This window comes from Culex quinquefasciatus, chromosome 3 (genome assembly GCF_015732765.1).
Source record: "Culex quinquefasciatus strain JHB chromosome 3, VPISU_Cqui_1.0_pri_paternal, whole genome shotgun sequence".
Taxonomy (NCBI): domain Eukaryota; kingdom Metazoa; phylum Arthropoda; class Insecta; order Diptera; family Culicidae; genus Culex; species Culex quinquefasciatus.
In genome coordinates, this window is record NC_051863.1 from 139,263,768 (window position 1) to 139,281,895 (window position 18,128).

The 18,128-nt window shown below is 40.7% G+C and overlaps 1 protein-coding gene across 2 annotated transcripts; it reads right to left on the reverse strand.

Moving 5' to 3' along the window:
- Positions 1 to 665: 665 nt before the first annotated feature.
- LOC6034616 (paternally-expressed gene 3 protein) lies at positions 666 to 15,041 on the reverse strand. Of its 2 annotated transcripts, XR_005278411.1 has the most exons (8): positions 14,518 to 15,041; positions 8,080 to 8,704; positions 3,334 to 3,525; positions 3,074 to 3,271; positions 2,187 to 2,969; positions 1,491 to 2,119; positions 1,053 to 1,424; positions 666 to 778 (listed from the first exon to the last, which is right to left on the reverse strand). XR_005278411.1 is itself a non-coding variant. In XM_038262399.1 (7 exons), the coding sequence occupies exons 1-7, from the start codon at positions 14,521 to 14,523 to the stop codon at positions 1,173 to 1,175; spliced, it is 2,685 nt and encodes an 894-aa protein (XP_038118327.1). In that variant the 5' UTR covers positions 14,524 to 15,041; the 3' UTR covers positions 666 to 1,172. The 2 variants fall into 2 exon arrangements, 1 of the variants encoding a protein (XP_038118327.1); XM_038262399.1 differs by having other exon boundaries at positions 666 to 1,424.
- Between the last annotated feature and the right edge of the window lie 3,087 nt (positions 15,042 to 18,128).

The following is an 18,128-nucleotide window of genomic DNA, read 5'->3' on the forward strand; positions in this document are numbered from 1 at the left end:
ACAGGTACTAATTAGGGCGACAAAGACAAACATTACTATGATGAACACGTGAAAACCATACCCTCATTTTAATCATAGCAACTGATGCTTTTAAACTTAAACATGTTTATCAATTGTCAAAACTCTCGCGACTTTGCTCGAGCATTTCGACGTTCCGTTGATTTTGATTGCTACCCACGCGAGTTTTTCGGTGATATGATGGTTGCACCGTCGTAGAATCGATTCTCCCGGGGAATTTTTGAGCGGAGCCGCTTGGTTGTGTAGTGCTGACCGCGTCAAGGAATCTCCACCCGCGGTCGTTCTTTTAGTGTAGCCGCTTCGTTATTGAAGAATTGTGGACCAATAATTTAAGGTTCAAAAGCAAGGTAATGAAGTCTGCACTAGGAGTGACAGTCGTAGGAAAGCCTGCACAGTAAAAAAAACTGCACATCACCTTTGTGAGCAAAAGCATGTAATATTGTATGAGAAAACGTGTACACAAAAAGCATGTCCAAAAGAAAAATAAATTATTTTGACCACCCCAAAAATAACATCAATCTGGTGAGAGTCATATCCAGATTACCAAGTCCGCGCCCCAACCATCTCGGCTTGTTTTTTCCAGCTTTTATTGCTTTTTACTTAGGGAAGTTTATCAATAAAACAAGGCCTTTTTTAACTTTTTTTTATTTCGTTTAAATTTTCTTTAGACAAATACAAATAACATTTTATGACACTTTTATCACATTGAAATCATGCGTTTTCATTTCATGAGACAAATACTTGCTGTTCGTTACTCTTGCTGGCATTATAATGTAGAGAAAAAAAACAAAAAAAAATAATTATTTAAAAAAGAACTAATGAAACATGAGTTAGGGAAGAAGAAGAAGTTGTGGCTTAAGGAAGGTGGTGAGGTTCAATTTGGTTGAGAATTAGTATGTACAAACAGATAGAAGGGTAAAATGAAGCTATAGGAAAGTTGGATGATCAGAACAGAACTTTGCTGGCGTAATTGCATCGATCAATAAATAATTTGCTTGAGGAGGGGGGGGGCGGTACTTTTCCGTTACACTTACACTCTAACACAACTCTAACAAAACATTTTATACACAAATTGCTTGCTGTCGTAGCTCTCTCAAACAAGATAGGTGGTACGCGTTTGTTTGTTTGTTTTTTTTTCCTATGCTCTGCGCTATTTACGCCTTCACAACGGCCCGCTTGCCCAGCACCTTGGTCGCGTGGACCTGGTCCCGGCTGTTGGTGACGGTGGCGTGGAATCCGGTGGCCCAGTCGGCGTAGTAGTCGACGGTGCGCACGTTGCCGTCGGGTTCCACCAGCGAGTACTGGCCACGCACGACATCGCCGTCGCGTTCCTCCTTCTGGTGCTTGTTGTCGCCGGTCAGCGGATCGTTGACGCCGTACTCGAAGGCGTACCGAGGATGGTCGTCCTGAAAATGTAGGTTAGCTAGTTAGAGATTTGGATCGGGATTGGAGGGTTTGTTGGTTTAAGTTACGTAGTATTCGAGATGCTTCTCGGCGACCGTCTTCACGATGGTGGCCGGAACAGCGGACTTGACGATGGTGGCAGCCGGGGCGGCGTGGTAGCTAGTGGTGATGGCGGGAGCAGCCGCGGCGTAGCGGATTCCTCCGTAATGAGCTGAAGCGAGTGCTGGTCCAGCGGCGTAGTAGCCATGGGCAGCTCCGGAGGTGGTGTAAGCGGCAACAGCCGGAGTGGCGGCGTACTTCGTCACAGCTGGGCTGACCGAGTACGAGGAGTAAGCAGGGACAGTGCTGTAAGCGGCCACGGCCGGAGTGGACACGACCTTGGATACGGCTGGGGTGCTCACGTAGCTGGAGTAGGCTGGTCCGGCAACGACCTTAGAAAAGGCGGCTCCGGAGCTGTAGGCTGTGACGGCAGGTCCGGCAGAGTAAGCAGTGGAGACAACCGGAGCAGTGGCGTACTTGGTCACAGCTGGAGCGGACACATAAGAGGTGGAGACAGCTGGGGCAGCGGCATACTTAGCGATGGCAGGGCCGGCGCTGTAGGCGGCGTAGCTCGGACCGGTAGCGTACTTGGTCACGACGGGACCTGCGCTGTAGCTGGAGTAAGCCGGGCCGCTAGCGTACTTGGTGACGGCTGGAACTGAAGTGAATTAGGTTTTAAATTTTGAAGTTCAAGACATTCTGGTAAAATGTTCAGGATCATTTACCTGCGTACTGGGCAACGGACGGGGCAGAAACGTAAGCGGTGGACACAGCTGGCGAGGTAGAGTACTTGGCGATGGCCGGGCCGGCACTGTAGGCGGCATAAGCGGGGCTGGTCGCGTACTTGGCGACCACTGGGCCGGCGCTGTAACTGGCATAAGCTGGGGCGCTAGCGTACTTGGTCACAACGGGACCGGTGCTGTAGCTGGCATAAGCTGGAGCACTAGCGTACTTGGTGATAGCAGGTCCGGCGCTGTAGCTGGCGTAAGCCGGGGCACTAGCGTACTTGGTGATTGCGGGTCCGGCGCTGTAGCTGGCGTAAGCCGGAGCGCTCGCGTACTTGGTCACAGTTGGGGCGGACACATAAGCGGTAGAGACAGCTGGGGCGGAAGAGTACTTCGTGATCGCAGGACCAGCGCTGTAAGCAGCATAGCTAGGTCCGGTAGCGTACTTGGCCACAACTGGTCCGGCGCTGTAGCTGGCATAAGCTGGGGCGCTAGCGTACTTGGTAACAGCAGCCGGTGCATAGGCAGCATAAGAAGCCGGGGCAGCATAGGTGGCGACCTTGGCGACTGGAGCGGCATATCCGTACGAGACGGCAGGGCTGCTGACAACCTTGCTGACGGCTGGAGCAGACACGTACGAAGAGTAGGCTGGCACGGAAGCTACCTTAGCAATGGCCGGCGTGGAAATGTACGACGAGTAGGCTGGGGAAGACACAACCTTCGAAACAGCTGGAGCTGACACGTACGAAGAGTAGGCGGGGCTGGCCACGACCTTGGAGATGGCTGGTAAAGAACAATCAAATTAATTTCCAATGTTTCCATTTTGGTAAACCTCAACTCAATCAAATTAATTTCCAATGTTTCCATTTTGGTAAACCTCAACTCACCTGGAGCAGCGGAGTAGGTGGCGTACGCTGGGGCAGCGTATCCGACCTTGGACACTACCGGCGACGAAACATAGGCGGATGAGACGGCTGGACCGTACGCATGGGCGCTGTAGGCCGGGATGGCTGGCGAAGCATAACTGGCCACCTTGGTGACTGGAGCCGAGTAGGTAGCGTACTTGGCAACTGGAGCAGCGTAAGCTGAAAAGCGTTTCAAAATTACATAATTCAAAGTGTCTCTCAGATCAAAAAGGAAGACCTACCAACGCTGGCCGGAGCAGCATAGCTGGCAACCTTGGCGACAGGGGCGGCATATCCGTAGGAGATGGCTGGGGCGCTGACGACCTTGCTGACGGCCGGTGCAGAAACGTACGAAGAGTAGGCTGGGACGGCGGCTACCTTAGCAACGGCTGGGGCGGACACGTAGGACGAGTAGGCGGGGACCTTGGCCACAGCTGGGGAGTAACAAGTAGTTAGTTTTGTGAAAATTAGTGTTTTATAGAATGCAATCAAATGAAAACGGTGGAAAATCCGTTCAGAGCGTTGTCATCCAATTTCACCAATAAAAGCACTTTAAATATTTTAAAAAGATGGTCTAATTACTCACTACAGATCGGTAAAAAAATGTCCAGGGTTTTTGACCATTTTTGAGTTTTTGTCGATATCACAATTTTTAAAAACCAAAAAAACAATAGGCTTAAATATTACGTTAACGACAAATATGTTTGTTTCATAGATCAGTAGAATTATCACAATAAAAAAAACGTTACTTAATCCACCCTTATGTGATTGGTGCCTTCCTCACATTTAAAGGGTAATGCCAGCCAAAATAGACACAAATGGGCGAACCTTTCAGTGTTCTATCAATTTGACTCATTATTCATACCATCAGATTGGCTAGTCAGATCTTCATAATTCAGGCCACTTATGGCTTATAACTTTTAATAGGGTCGCATGATGGATCCGGACAACATTTTCATCAACATATCTGAGATCAAGTGCTTAAATATTTTGATAGAGTTGTTCTTAAAAAAAACACTCTTATTAAAATCTTCTGGACTTTTGTTAAAATCGTTTTTTTTAAATAACTTTTGAAGTACTTAACTAAACTCTAGAATTTTCAATACCGACTTATGGGACGCCAAAACAGATCGAATGAGACCAAAACAGACAAAATCGGTTGAGCCAGTGCCGAGATAATCCAGTGCAAATTTTTTGATCAACATCCCAACACACAGAGATTTGCTCAGAATTGATATGTATACGTGAATGTGGGTCTAGGAGGTCAAATTAAGAATTTCATTTTTCGAGTGATTTTAAAGCATTTCCTCAGTGAGGTGAGGAAGGCAAAACTTTGGTTGTTTCATATTTCAAAAATTTCGGAATATAAGGTTAACAGACAAACAGACGAAAATCCTTTTTCAATTCCATCGATCAGAAATTTAACGGTCAATGTTAACTCACCAAGGCTATTTTACGGGAGCGTTCCTTTATTACGTAACGCAGACGAGGGAAGGGAAGAGGGTCGAAGGCCGCTTACGAAATTTTGATACGAGGGTAGGGGAAGGGGTCTAAAATTATTTTTTTTTGCGTTACGTAATAAAAGAAAGCTCCGTACCAAGTTTTCTAGAAAAAATAGCTTTGTAATTGGGCCGATGGTGTAAGGATGACCTCTATAATCCAGCGTATAAACTTAGAAAAAAAAAATCCAAGAATTCTTATATATTTTGGACCTACTAAGCAGTAAGTAACACTTTTAATTTGATGTATTCTCAAAGGCTAAAAATCATTGCAGTCTTCAGCTGCATTGATCCGCTCTATATATAGTTTATAAGTTAGTTTTAAGTTATCCCTTTTCCCTTTTGTACATGTAGGACCTCCTACATTTGAAATCACTGAATAGCGAAAGCTAAATATTTCATGAATAAATGAAAGTTGCTAGTATTTAAAATTGAGGTGAAAAGTCATCGATTGTGATTGGACACTCAATAATATTTTAACTGAATGAATGTACACTAAAACCCCGGTTTACGCTCAGGCGTTACGCTTTGTATTTCGTCGATTTCTCTGGAACGACGCAATATTTTTGCAATCTTTTTAAAGTGATTTATAGGTCTTGTGCAATTCTACAAATTGCTTTCAAAAGAATGTAAAAACATTACACTGTTTTCGAGAAATCAACCAAACAAAAAGCGTAACGCCTGCGCGTAAACGGGGGTTTTAGTGTACATGGAAAAGAAAAACTGAATAAATACAAATTAAAAAAAAAAAAGCTGACAGCAGCCTTCTTATTTTTGACTCAAAGGCTGCTCTAATAGCGTGATCCGTTTTGCAAAAAAAGGTTCGCGGATCGTTCTGAACATTTGATGGCGATTCTGCATGTCCGTTGGCCTATTTCGGGCTGTATCAGCCCGAAAAACTTAAAACAAATTGTATCTATGTTGGGTCTATCGCTCCGAGGATCTTACCTTCAATGTACTAATAAATTTGACCCACCTTTCTATTGGTTGAAATCTCGAAGCACGTGGAAAACTTTTTGACATAGGGGAGAGTGGGGAGACTTGATCCCATTTTTTTGTATCGCACATAACTCTGTCAATTTCTCACAAAACTATGATCTTTTTGCATGAATTGAAAGCTTAAACATTCAACTATGTTTTGCTGATAAGGGTAATTCATCAGATAAACTCTTCGAATCATGCCAAGCGTTTTAAAAAAATATTTTAAAAAGGCATTTTCAAAATGTTGGGGGTAATTTGATCCCCCTTTCAACATTTTGAAGAAATCTTAAGCAAAATGTTTCTTATTCATCCAAACTTTTAATTTTCTATAAGGCCGATGCAAATATTTAAAAAAGTTTTTGTCCCTCGGCCCTGGCCGAGGTCAAGGGGGGGGCAAAAAAATAAAAAAATATAAAAATTAAAATAACAAGCCATAGTCTTCACATTTTAATGAAAAAAGTGTTTTAAAATGCATTTTACACTAGTTCAGTTGTTTTGCAATCATTAGTTTTCAAAAAATCTAAGATCTGACAAAAACAAAAATTGTATCGAAAAAAAGATTTTGCATCGAAAATTTTCAAAAAAATTTAAGATTTTTTAATAAACCCAAAAATGCTAAAAATGATTTTAAACGCAGGAGAATGTATTTTAATTTGATTTCAGCTGGTTGCACTTGAATTTTCATTGAAATTTTGAAGTTTATTGTAAAAATATTTTTTTTGCCCCCTGATTTTTCGGGGCAATTTTGAAGGGGGGGGTGACAAAAACTTTGAAAAATATTTGTACCAGCCTAAGTTATAGCAATTTCACATTAAACCTTTACGTTTGTGTTCAAAATATAACAAGTTTAGCATGCAAAATAATTAAAAACTTAAAATTTTCTTTTTTAGACCAAAATTGAGCATGTTTACAAAAGCTGGTAATTTTTGTTTACAAAACTTTTGAAAAATTGTTCAAACTGCAGTAATTTATGTACAACTATACTAAAGGAAACTATGTAAGAAAACCCAGCCCAATTATTTAATCTTGAGGCTGATTCCAGTGACTGTAAAAAATGCAGGGATCAAGTCTCCCTAAACGCACTTTTTTAAACAATTGATTGTAAAAATAGTATGACAATAAATTTAACGTCAAATGCGTAAGGGTTTTGTAGTTGATAAGTTTATCAAACAATTCATGTAAAAACAATATTTTTTTTATATTTTTTTTGTGTTTTCTATACTTTTCAAAACACAGAAAAAAGATCTCTAGGAAGTTTTTTGCAGCACTTCTTAGAAAAATGTGTGTAACTCAATCTAAACTTTTTTAAATTTTTTTCTTTGTTTTCTACAATGAGTTTTAGTCAATTTCGCACAACTTTCTAGAACCAAGCTAATTGTTTTACCACATGCTGACGAGATACAGGCTTGGGATCAAGTCTCCCCGGGGATCGAGTCTCCCCCAGTACGGCTAAATCATTGTGATGTTTATGCCACAAATCAACATTAAAATGATTTATTTACTAATTTCACAGCGGCGAGATAACCGAGATGGTTGGGGCGCGGACTTGGTAATATGAATATGACTCTCACCAGATTGCTGTTAATTTTGGGGTGTGCACAATTTATTTTTTTCTTGCGTACATACTTTTTGTGTACACGTTTTCTCATACAATATTACATGCTTTTGCTCACAAAGGTGATGTGCATGCTTTTGCATGCGATTTTACACAGATTTTTTTTACTGTGTCGCTCTTGACCCCCCGACGAAATATTTCGCTGGACCCCGAAAAATTTTGGGAAAGAGTCCTTCTTTCATGGTGCCAAAATCAATTTCCACTCCCCTCCCACTAACATTTACACACAAGATCCTCTGTAATTACTCTTAGCTTTAAGTAAAATGTAAAGGAAAAGGACCTTATAAAAATAATTTTACGAAAAAAAAAAAAAAAATCAAATGCCAAATGGCGATTTTTTTTATCTTAATGTTCTTGGAAAAATACACTGTGATAACGACAAGGCTCTGATCTCCAGAGAATATTGTCAGCAGAAAAAAATATATAGATTTATTTTTTAAATGGTCCTATAAACATATAAAACACGATAGCTTATAAGTCCTTTAAAAAACTCTAGATATTGATTTTCATGTCCTTGTTCCGTATTAATCATTTCTAGAGTTTTATTTAAAAAGGTCATATAAACATAGATAAGCCCATAGCTTGTACTGCCCCTGATCGCATTAATGTCCCATATGCATTTTCATCGTTTTTGAGTTATTGATGCAGTTTGGTTCGAAATTGTGTGTTCTTTCAAAAAAGCCTACAACATCCAGTACTTTGTTTTAGAAATTAGGAGGAAATCCAGTTTTTCCTCGAAAACTTAACACGTAGCCTAATGTGTGGGACAAATTTCAAATGCGTTTTTCTCTGTTTGCTGTTTTTGCATATGGGACATTTATGCGAACATGGGCAGTATAGGATCTTAAAATCAATGGATTTTAATGATTAGGATTTCGTACGGCAGTACTTACTAGCAATAGCTGGAGAAGCATAGGACGCAACAGCTGGCGCAGCATATCCGTACGAGACGGCAGGGCTGCTGATGACCTTGCTGACAGCCGGGGTGGCAACGTACGAAGACACGGCTGGGCCTGCCGAGTACGAAGAGATCGCAGGGCTGGACACGTACGACGAGTAAGCGGCGGGAGCGGCCGAAACTACCGTCTTCACTGGGGGCAGGTACTCTTTGGACACGTACGCGGGTTCCGCCGCGACGATCTTGGTGACAGCCGGGGTAACGTAGGCTGCGGCCGATTTTTCCGCGGCGTAGACAACGCCGGGGGTGGCGGACACCGTCTTCACCGCCGGGACATAGCTGGACAGTTTGAGATCGGCGCCGGTTCCGAAGGCGGCGTATGCTGGCGATGCTTCGTACGAGCTGTACGAAGGTCCAACTGAGGCGTACTTGACGGCACCATCAACCGAGTAGGACGAGAATCCGGGCGTCACGCTGACGCTGTTGATGGCCTTGCCGACCGAGAGTTGTACTTGTGGTGCTGGATAGGCGTATCCGTGTCCACCCGGTGGACAGTCTGGGGCGGGGTTCCCTAAACTGGGTGCCGCTGCTAAAGCTACAATCAAGATTGCAGCGAAAAGCTGGCCGGTGGAGAAGAAACCGAAGAAAATTAACGATCATTATTTGTACTACATATACAGACACGTGCTGCGTGTCGAGTGGTCCCTCGGTGAAATATCTGTATCACGTTTTCAGCCTGATCTAACCCAAGGAATGTGAACAACCTTGCATCGATTACATCATTCACAATGACCCAGCATGGTGGTGGCGATCGCCGATCACACAGATGGTGGAAGTGCGCGTTCTTTTAACCGGAGTCCGGATCTCGTGACGCCTGGTCGCGTGTGATAGATGGCTAACGAACGTGTTTGGCGGCAGCCTGACCAAATTGGAGCATTTTAAGCCAGATATGTCAGATGGTCGATTAGAACTGGTGCAGATCGTGTGCGTTTTGGCTATCCGGTGTGTTTGATAAATCAATTAAAATCGCCATCAAAGGATATGTGTGTGTGTGCGGATTGGAGCGGTGCGGGTTCTATGGTCGATGTGGTCCAATTAATTCTACAGTTTGGTTGTACCTTGCGGGTTGAAGCCTTTACAATCTAATACAAATAAAAGGTGCGTGAGCTTTTTAAGACTATGACTTTCGTGCGAGAGTTGTGGTTGACAGTACCGTTATCGGAGATTATTTTGGATCGGACCTTTTTGTTTTTTTTTTACATATTTGGGCTGATAAAAGAAACCGAGCTCTTGTAGCCTTGTGGTACAGGTAGCGCCTTGTAAGAGGAATTTGTTGGGTTCGATTCTCGTCTGGCTTGGCAAAGTCAGATTCTCATCAATGAGTAAACAACGGGAACGGAAATCCTGACCGGTACGGGGAGGGTTTCGACTTATCTTTTATCATAATTGCCATTCTATGTATAATTGTCTCATATATGATTTTGAACGTTTCGATTTTTTTTTAAATTATCAAGTTTCCTTTGATGAAAAAGAAACACATAAGGTCTTGTACTTTGATTCAATGCTCACAAAATCCAAAATCAAGTCAGGTCGTCCAATACCTGCATTAAATTTAGTACAACTTTACCGAAATCACCACATTTTAAAGGTTTTTTGCTGAAAGTTATTAGCTTCCGAAATGGACGATTTTTGTGCGGCCGGCTCAAAGAGGCAACATAACAGGCGCACTGCCAGGCAGGCAGGCAAGCGAGCAAGCACGTGCATTTAAAAATCATTGTTTTAAGGTAGCCTCTTATCTGCGCAAAAATTGTTATTTTCAGAAGCTAATATCTTTTCAATAAGAAATCCCAAAAATATGGTGACTTTGGGAATATTGTTTTAAATTTAATGAAGGTATAATTTATAAAGATTGAACGACTATTGCGCTCTCCACAGGTAAAAAACTGAAACAGTTACTTTTCTCCATACATTTTGACGATTTTTCCCATACAAACTTTATGCGATTAGAGGGAGGGGTACCCGTGGTCAGAATGAGCTCAATGGGTCAATCGATGATTTCAGGGGGTAGCCCTGAGAATGCCCGGATTTGGACCACCCTTTTGTTCAATCGTTACATTAGTACCGTAATCTGGGGTGAATCGGGACTACAGTATGAATAGGGACAGCAGTTTTTAGAGCACTTAACTGCCCATGATCGCATAAATGTCCCATATGCAAAAACAGTAAGCTGAGAAAAACGCAAGGCAAGTTTGTCCCACACATAAGGCTACGTGTAAAGTTTTGACGAAAAAACTGGATTTCCTCCCGATTTCTAGAACAAAGTACTGGATGTTATAGGCTCTTTAGAAAGAGCACACGATTTTGAACCAAACTGTATCAATAACTCAAAAGTGATGAAAATGCATATGGGACATTTATGCGATCATGGGCAGTTAAAGCTTTTAAATTTGGAAATGGATGTACACATTTTGTTGGCCTGAGCCTGTTCTAACCGAAACCAACCAGAAAAATCAAAATATTGTGCTCCAACATGGTTAAAACTGCTGTCCCAATTCGCCCCATCTGTCCCGATTGACTCCAGTTTACGGTACGCATATTTGTCCCTCCATTTTTTGAAGCAGCCCTATTTTATACGAATCATTTTTTCTATGTTTTTGGTTGTACATCGAAAAACTGCGAATGGGGATAAGTGGGGCAATTATGCGTAGAAATACAGCAAAAGGGGGTTAATCGTTCAACTCTAACTTATGTGATTTTCTTAGGATTTTGAACATGTCAAAATTGAATCCAAAATAAGCCATTTTATACGCATACAGGGAAAAAGTTAACGGTTTTAAAAGTTTTTCACAGAAAAATCATCAAACCATGAGAAAAATTTTCGTTGGCCATGGGTTTTGCCCCATTTACTTTAAACGTAACACAAAAATTAGGATTTATGGATCCCTGCCACCCCCTCGTAACAAATGTCCATACAAATTTCAATAAATGGTATGGGGCGTAAAACATTCTTCGTCCACGCGGTTGCAAACAGATATTGGAATTTCAACGAAATCATTTGTTGCAGTAATTTTCAAGAGCTATGAGAAAAAGTAAAACCATTCCAGGACCTTTAAAGCAAATTTAGAAGTTCTTCAAAAGATCATTCTAATAAAAAGAATTGAATTTCATAAATGAAAAAAAAAACAAAAATAGAAAGCGGAAAAATCAGTAAATTTAAACAACGGGAATTCCCGGGATTTCCTGAAAAAGTAGAATTCTTGTTTCCCGGAAAATTTGTAAATTTCCCTGAAATTCCCGAAATTCAAGTGGATGTATATTTCCCATAATTGGAAATTCGGCCATTATTCCAAATCAAGTATTCCGTCAAGGCAATTTCCCATAAGATTGGCATATTAGCCGTTTGGTTTTGCGCATCGGCTGCCAAATCTAAACACTATTTTAGTGCAATTCAAGTTTCAGAATATTCGTTGGAACACCTGGTGCTAATAACTCGTTTTTGCCAAAAGTGGATATTAGCCGTTTTTCAATGGTGGCAGTATACAATTTTTTAACTTTTAAGCAAAAATGTTTTTATATTTTATATTAAGCTAATAGCTCGTCTGAAAATTTCACGTCAAGTTTTATTTTAGATAATATTTATTTTTGAAGCATTCACAACTGGGAGTAGATCTTGCTTATTTGTTGGGAAACAAAAATTACTTTATTATGGAATGGAAAGAAATTGGTAACCTTTTTAAATGAAAATTGAAATATCATAGTTTTCGAGAAATTACTCCCATTTTTTAATATTTGGGTAGTGATTTCATGAAATAGTTTTCAAGAATAAAAGCGCGAGAAGTTAGATTCTTATGGTGATTTCACCGATAATACTTTTTTGATATTTTTTCATTTATTTTTTATGTGTCAATATTATTCTTAAACAACTTCTCAGACACAAATGGAAATAAAATTCTATGGTTGTGGAGCATGGATTCATTTTCACACTGCCCAAACGCTTTGATTAAAAAATAAGTCGTTTCGACAATAATACTTATGATCATTTTTTGATTTGGTACTGTTTCAAAGACAGCATTTAAAATTATAAAATTCATATATTTTCTTAAAGTTGTATGATTTTTTACAATCAGACAAGCCATTAATTGATTTAATTGATCCTCACACTTATTTTAACCAATAAAGTTGCTATTTGGTCGCAAAATATTAATCAGAAGCACGATCAGAATAGTTTTCGATGCATTTCAAATTTCCCGGGAATTCCCCGGTTCCCAGGGAAATTTGTTGAAAATTTCCCGTTCCCCGGGAATTTTATAACCCCGGGAAATCGGACGCTCTAGTTTCATAATTTTTTTTATCAATTTTAAGATAATGTTATTAATACATTTATTTTATAAATGCTTCATTTAAAAAAAATATCTTAAATGTATCAGAAGTAGTGCTTTATTCAGTTTATAAAAAATATATATGTCTTTGACGTGACGTTGTCCAGTGCGCGGTCCGATTGATCCACACGGGCGGGACAAGTTACTGTCTCTAATAGAGACTCTCTATAGCATGGCTGGTGAATTCTGCAGTTGCAAGCTTCAAAATTCGTTATCTCAAGTCAAGGGATTTCAGTTTGCCCAACAAGAAAAAAAGGCGATTCTTATGTAAATTCGTCTAAAGATTTCAATTGTGAAAAATGCGTCAAAGCTTCATACCAATCGAAAATCTTATGACGCCATTCAATTTAGCGTCCAATTTCCTTTTAAAATAAGGTCGAGTTTTGCTCTATCATTTTTTTTCCACAAAACTTTGGAACGATGAAGAAGGAGTTGTCCAATTTGGCTGAAGTTCGTGATTCTTGCATTTTTCAACAGTACAAACGTATTGCATTGCTAGCAACAATTCCTCATTCTGGAAATATTTATAAAAAAATATAAAAAATATCGTCCGTACAAGAGATTTTTCCTCTTGTCCCATATGGTCGTCTTGCCCCACCTTCCCCTACTTGGCATGGGATGCTCGGATGTTCGTCCAATCAAGCTCATATTTGGGATTTAGACCCATTAAATTCAGCCCGGTAACGAACGACAAAAATTTAATTCAATTTAACTCTAAGATTTACATTTTCTTTATTATCTGAAAATCCAGTATGGAAAAACTAATGGTTCAAAATGTCGTATTTTGACATAGGAAATTCTCTATACAAACTTTAAAGAAAACCCATTTGGCGACGTGTTGGTGCAAAACAAATTGCTGGCCGGTGTTATTATTGTATCTACATACCTTTACGTACTGAAATGCATTCAATGTTTAAGGAATAGCTTCAAAGATTTTATGAATTAGATGTATTTTTTTTTTCAAAATAGACATGTTCCGTTACACACTAACAAAACATCCTATCTTTAAGATTTTTGATGATTTCTGCAGTTTTTTCTACACGTTTCTTCGAATTTCATGTTCCTTTCACGTTTATTTTAACTGCTTGTTCCTTTGTCCTGATCACTTCCCAGTCCATAAACATCGACCTTTTTCACATAACATATTAACAGTCCGTTAGTAGCGTTCCACTTCTAGCACAGTTCTTGCATCAGTTCTCCACCTCAACACAACCCATATTAGGGCGCTTCTGTTCCGATCCACTTTTGCCACTAGTGACTCACACTTTCGTCTAACCCACCACGAATCAAGGTCTTTCGCAAAACGTTCTCACGGTACTGGTAGCGTGGCACAAACGCGGTAGTACCAACCCGCAACACCGATTACGGTTCAATTATTCAAAACAGTTGTAATTTATTCATCTATCCGCGGTGCATTTGTCACCACGCACTTCGCACACACACACACAAACATACACCCAAGCGGGTTTTCAACGGGGGTTGCGCCCTGAAAGGGCGCCAGTAAATCACTCTGTCGGCGATGACGAAGCCGTTACTGGAGTTGCCACAGCTAGAAAATTTGCATTTCCCATCCGGCAACACCCGTGGGCACGTGCAGAACCTGCACCCGAAGTCACCGCCGCGGCGCGTTCGCTTTTTTTTGCGCGGTCACTCCGGTTATGGCTTGCGTCAAGTTCCTCCGTAGCAGGTTTCACGCGCTCGCGCGCCTATTCCTAAACGGGCCTGTCAACGATCAACAATCACCGACCTTAAAAACTTCACGGCGCAGGCTTGCACAGAATGTGGATCAATTAGTCGCCACTGAAGTAGTTCGTATCACACACTGTTGCCGGTGCGCTGACTTAGTTGGGGGGGCACTTGAACATGTCCTCACGGTATCGATCAGCAGGTGTCGAAGATCGGCTAGGCAGCGTCCATTAATCACAGTAAACGCAATTCATTAGAGTGTTCCTTCACGGGGGTTGTTCACGGTAATCCTTGGGTTATCTCTCGGCACTATGTACACTATGGTAGTCCTTGCGGAGGAATGACCCTGCTCTCCGCCGGGAACTCACCTTCATGTTGAAGTTTTCGTGTAGAACACGCACGCACGCACGGATACACAATTAGTTTACGGCAGAAATTAGAACGCGTGCACGCACGGAATTAGGACACGGACAGCGGACACGCACGACGGAAGAACGGAACCTCGGAATCGACCGGACGTCAAAAAATCGCTCTACATCTGCGCGTAGAGCGTCAACCTAAAACTATTACTGATGGCTCGGCCTAGCCCTGTAGTAGCTTTTATACCCCCAGAGTGCACACAGGTCCCGGCCTCACGAAAAGTGCCGCCGCCGTCACCAAATGTGCGAAACTCTACGCGCCCCGAGAACATGTCCCCTCCACGCACACAAACCGACACAAACACACCTCTGACACCTAGTTCTGTGTGCTCTAGTTGTTTGAATTTTCACGCGATTCGCGTTCTATACCTGCTCCGCGTCCAAGCCGTCGGGAGACCTCAACGCGCGACAGATCACGAACCGCACGATATTGCCAACCTCCGATATCCTTCTCTCTTTTCTCCCGCAACTCGGCAGGGTTCTGTGCGCTCGCGACTACACCCTGCTGCGTGAAGTACTACTCCTCTCGGCTGCTACTACTACTTCTACTACTACCACTACTAAGGCCAGTTCAAAGAATGTCCCCACCTTGCGACGAACTCGCGATCTACACTCTACTCACCGATATTGCGTGGTCTCAGCGACACTCCGCAAAGGGGGTCTCAACGCAGTAAGATTTGATACACTTTTAAGTACCCTTCGTTCCGCGCCGCAGTGTCGTCGATGGAGGAGAGAAGAGAGTTCAAGAAGGGTGACCTGATCCTGCTCCTTGTGCACCGCCACCAGCCGCAGCTGGTCAGCAGTCGGGAATTGGAGTTGTGGACGCGGTGGGCATAAGTGCATTTAAGCTTGCGCTAAAGTGCGTGTCCTTGCTGCGCTGCTGGCTTGAAGTTGTTTTTTTTGGGTTTAGTCGCGACTGTGGTTATTGGAGTTGCAAGGGGCGATGAAATGTTAGCATTGCAAGCAGTTTGTAGAAATTGGAATAGATTTTTGGTATATTGCACCTTTATGAATTTTTATGTTATTTTTCATGCATACGTTAGTTTCATTGGAAGATCACAAAACAATCCCGCCCGTGTGGATCAATTGGACCGCACACTGGACTCTCAATCCAGAGGTTGCTGGTTCGAATCCCGCGGCGGGTGCTCTAAAATTCTAAGTGTAAATATGGGTATCCGGCGCCGTCGCTCCGTGCCGTACTCAAACACTTAGGAAGACACTAGTGGTTGGTACTAGCAATGGTGGCCGACAGCTATAAAGTCAACTTCGTTTTTTTTTTCACAGAACAATCTCAAAAATTGATACTTAATCCACCTTGAGGTGGTTGATGTCTTCCTCACATTAAAATAGTAATTTTATAATACATTTTTTCACTATTGCATCACCGCCATTTTGGCCACCATCTTGGATTTAAAAATTCTACATCACTTTTGAGTAGTTTAGAGATCATACTGAAGCTCAACAATAAAAAAAAGACATAAAAAAATGTTTCATGATTCGATTATTCGAAGTGAAATTTTGTCAAAGCCATCGGATAATCGAGTCTGGACTGTATGTGGCTTCACTAACCCAGTCACGACGTTCTAGCAGGATTCTAGCAGAGTTCTTACAGAGCTGGATATTCTTACAGCATTCTAGCAGAAATGTTCCACCATTCTAGCAGGATTCTGGCAAAGCCAGCTCTGCTAGAATATTTTGTGACTGGGAAAGAACTCAAAGTCAGATCTTCAATCTTTTTTGATCAATCTTCTGGACTTAACTCCCTCCTTTCGTAACAAATTGTAAAAGATGAGCGATCCCGAAGTTTGGTTTATTCTAGTTGTCGGATTGTTTTCACGGTAGTCGGGCATGTACGTGTGTCAAATTGCTTCTGACTAAATTCTCTTTGGACAGTTGTCGCATTTGCAGCAATTTTTAAGGTGTGTCAAGGTAGCACGACCAATCGGAACATATAAGAAGAGTGACAACAATGCAACAATGTTTTTTTCCGCTTTTGTTTGTGATATTCAGTGGTGAAACCGAATTTTGGGGATCTGTGAAGGTCAAAAGGTAAGGCATTGGGAGCTGCACAAAATGGCGTCCTTGACTCCATTTGGCCCAAAATCGACATGATCATTGATATTTTTAATATGGTTTAAAAAGGAGAGCCACAAACTATGACAAATTGAGTAATTTAATCTTTAAATAAAATGAGCAATTCACTACCAAAACCGGAAATGGAGTTTATTTGTATTTTTTTATTTGGCTCAAACTTTGAGGGGGCCTTCTCTATGACCAAAGAAGCAATATTGTGTCATTGGTTCACCCATACAAGTATCCATGCATTTTTGTGCAGCTGTCCTCACAAAAATGGTACGTAAATATTTGAATATCTGTAACTTTTGAATGAATTTTCGGATAAATTTGGTGTCTTCGGCAAAGTTTTAGGTATTGTTAAGGACTATTCAGAAAAAAGGTACACTGAAAAAATGTTGATTTGTTGATTACCTTTTTTACAAAAACACAATTTCCTAAAATACGTATTTTTGATTTTAGATATTTTTTTATATGGTTTAGGAGCCAAAAACCCGCAACTTTTGAGCCATAGAGAAGTCAAACATTCTGCCGCCGAGTTATGATTTTTTGAAAATAAGGTGCAGGTGGTTATGTTACACATGACCAGTACGACAAAGAACTTTGCTAGATGATTGCTGAAATTTTCGATTAGAATGTCCGGTCCAAATTTCTCCTTATAACTAACGTCCTATCGAACTAAGGGGACGGAAATTGCTAGTGGAGCTGAAATAGAAATCCAGCGTGTACCAAAAAGAGGGAAAATTTGTCGAGAGGGGAATTCGTCACGTAACGTTTTCGCTTCGCGGAAATTTTGGATTGACACCACGTATAGAAACGTATAGACAAAGTTCTTTGTCAAAAAACAGTGATTTGAGGAAAAAAACTATACATAAAAAAATTTTGACCAAATTTTATAAATGTAAAATTGAATTTGCAATCAGAAAGTACATACAAAAATAAAAGACACCAATTGATCAGAAATTCAATTCTATACATTTTTGGAACATTTGCGTACCATTTTTACCATTAATAATTCAAAATTTTAATGTGATTGATTTTTCAACAAAACATTTGTTTCGTATGTTAACAAAAAATAAAAAAGTTCACACAAAAGCTAAAACTAAACCGTAATTATAAATAGTATGCTTGAAAATTAGACCCATGGAATAAGACGAACGATGTTTTTTTTAGTTTTGCCAGCTACATAATTTGATAAAAATTCTGCTGGAAAACCTTAACCTGTGTAAGAGTTAAAAAATTAAGAATATTTCTGTTAATAACCTTGCGTTTGCACTACTTTTTGATGCAGTTCCTATTTTCCGACTCTCATGGTAAAAATATGAAACATTTGTAAAACTTTTTGATGTTTCGATTAAAAATATTTATAAATTGATAATCAAAAATATTATGCTTATTTGATTTATTCGTTTTTATAGGTAAAAATAGAACGTTACAAGAAAAATTTGTAGCATAATTTAAACTTTTCAAAAGTTTTTTTTTTAATT

Bases quoted from the DNA above. Each gene is read 5' to 3' on its own strand.
- LOC6034616 (XM_038262399.1), bottom strand. The intron at 2,970-3,073 runs GTGAGTTGAGGT...GTTCTTTACCAG, and splicing joins CACCTACTCCGCTGCTCCAG to CCATCTCCAAGGTCGTGGCC. The intron at 1,425-1,490 runs GTAACTTAAACC...CTACATTTTCAG, and splicing joins AGAAGCATCTCGAATACTAC to GACGACCATCCTCGGTACGC.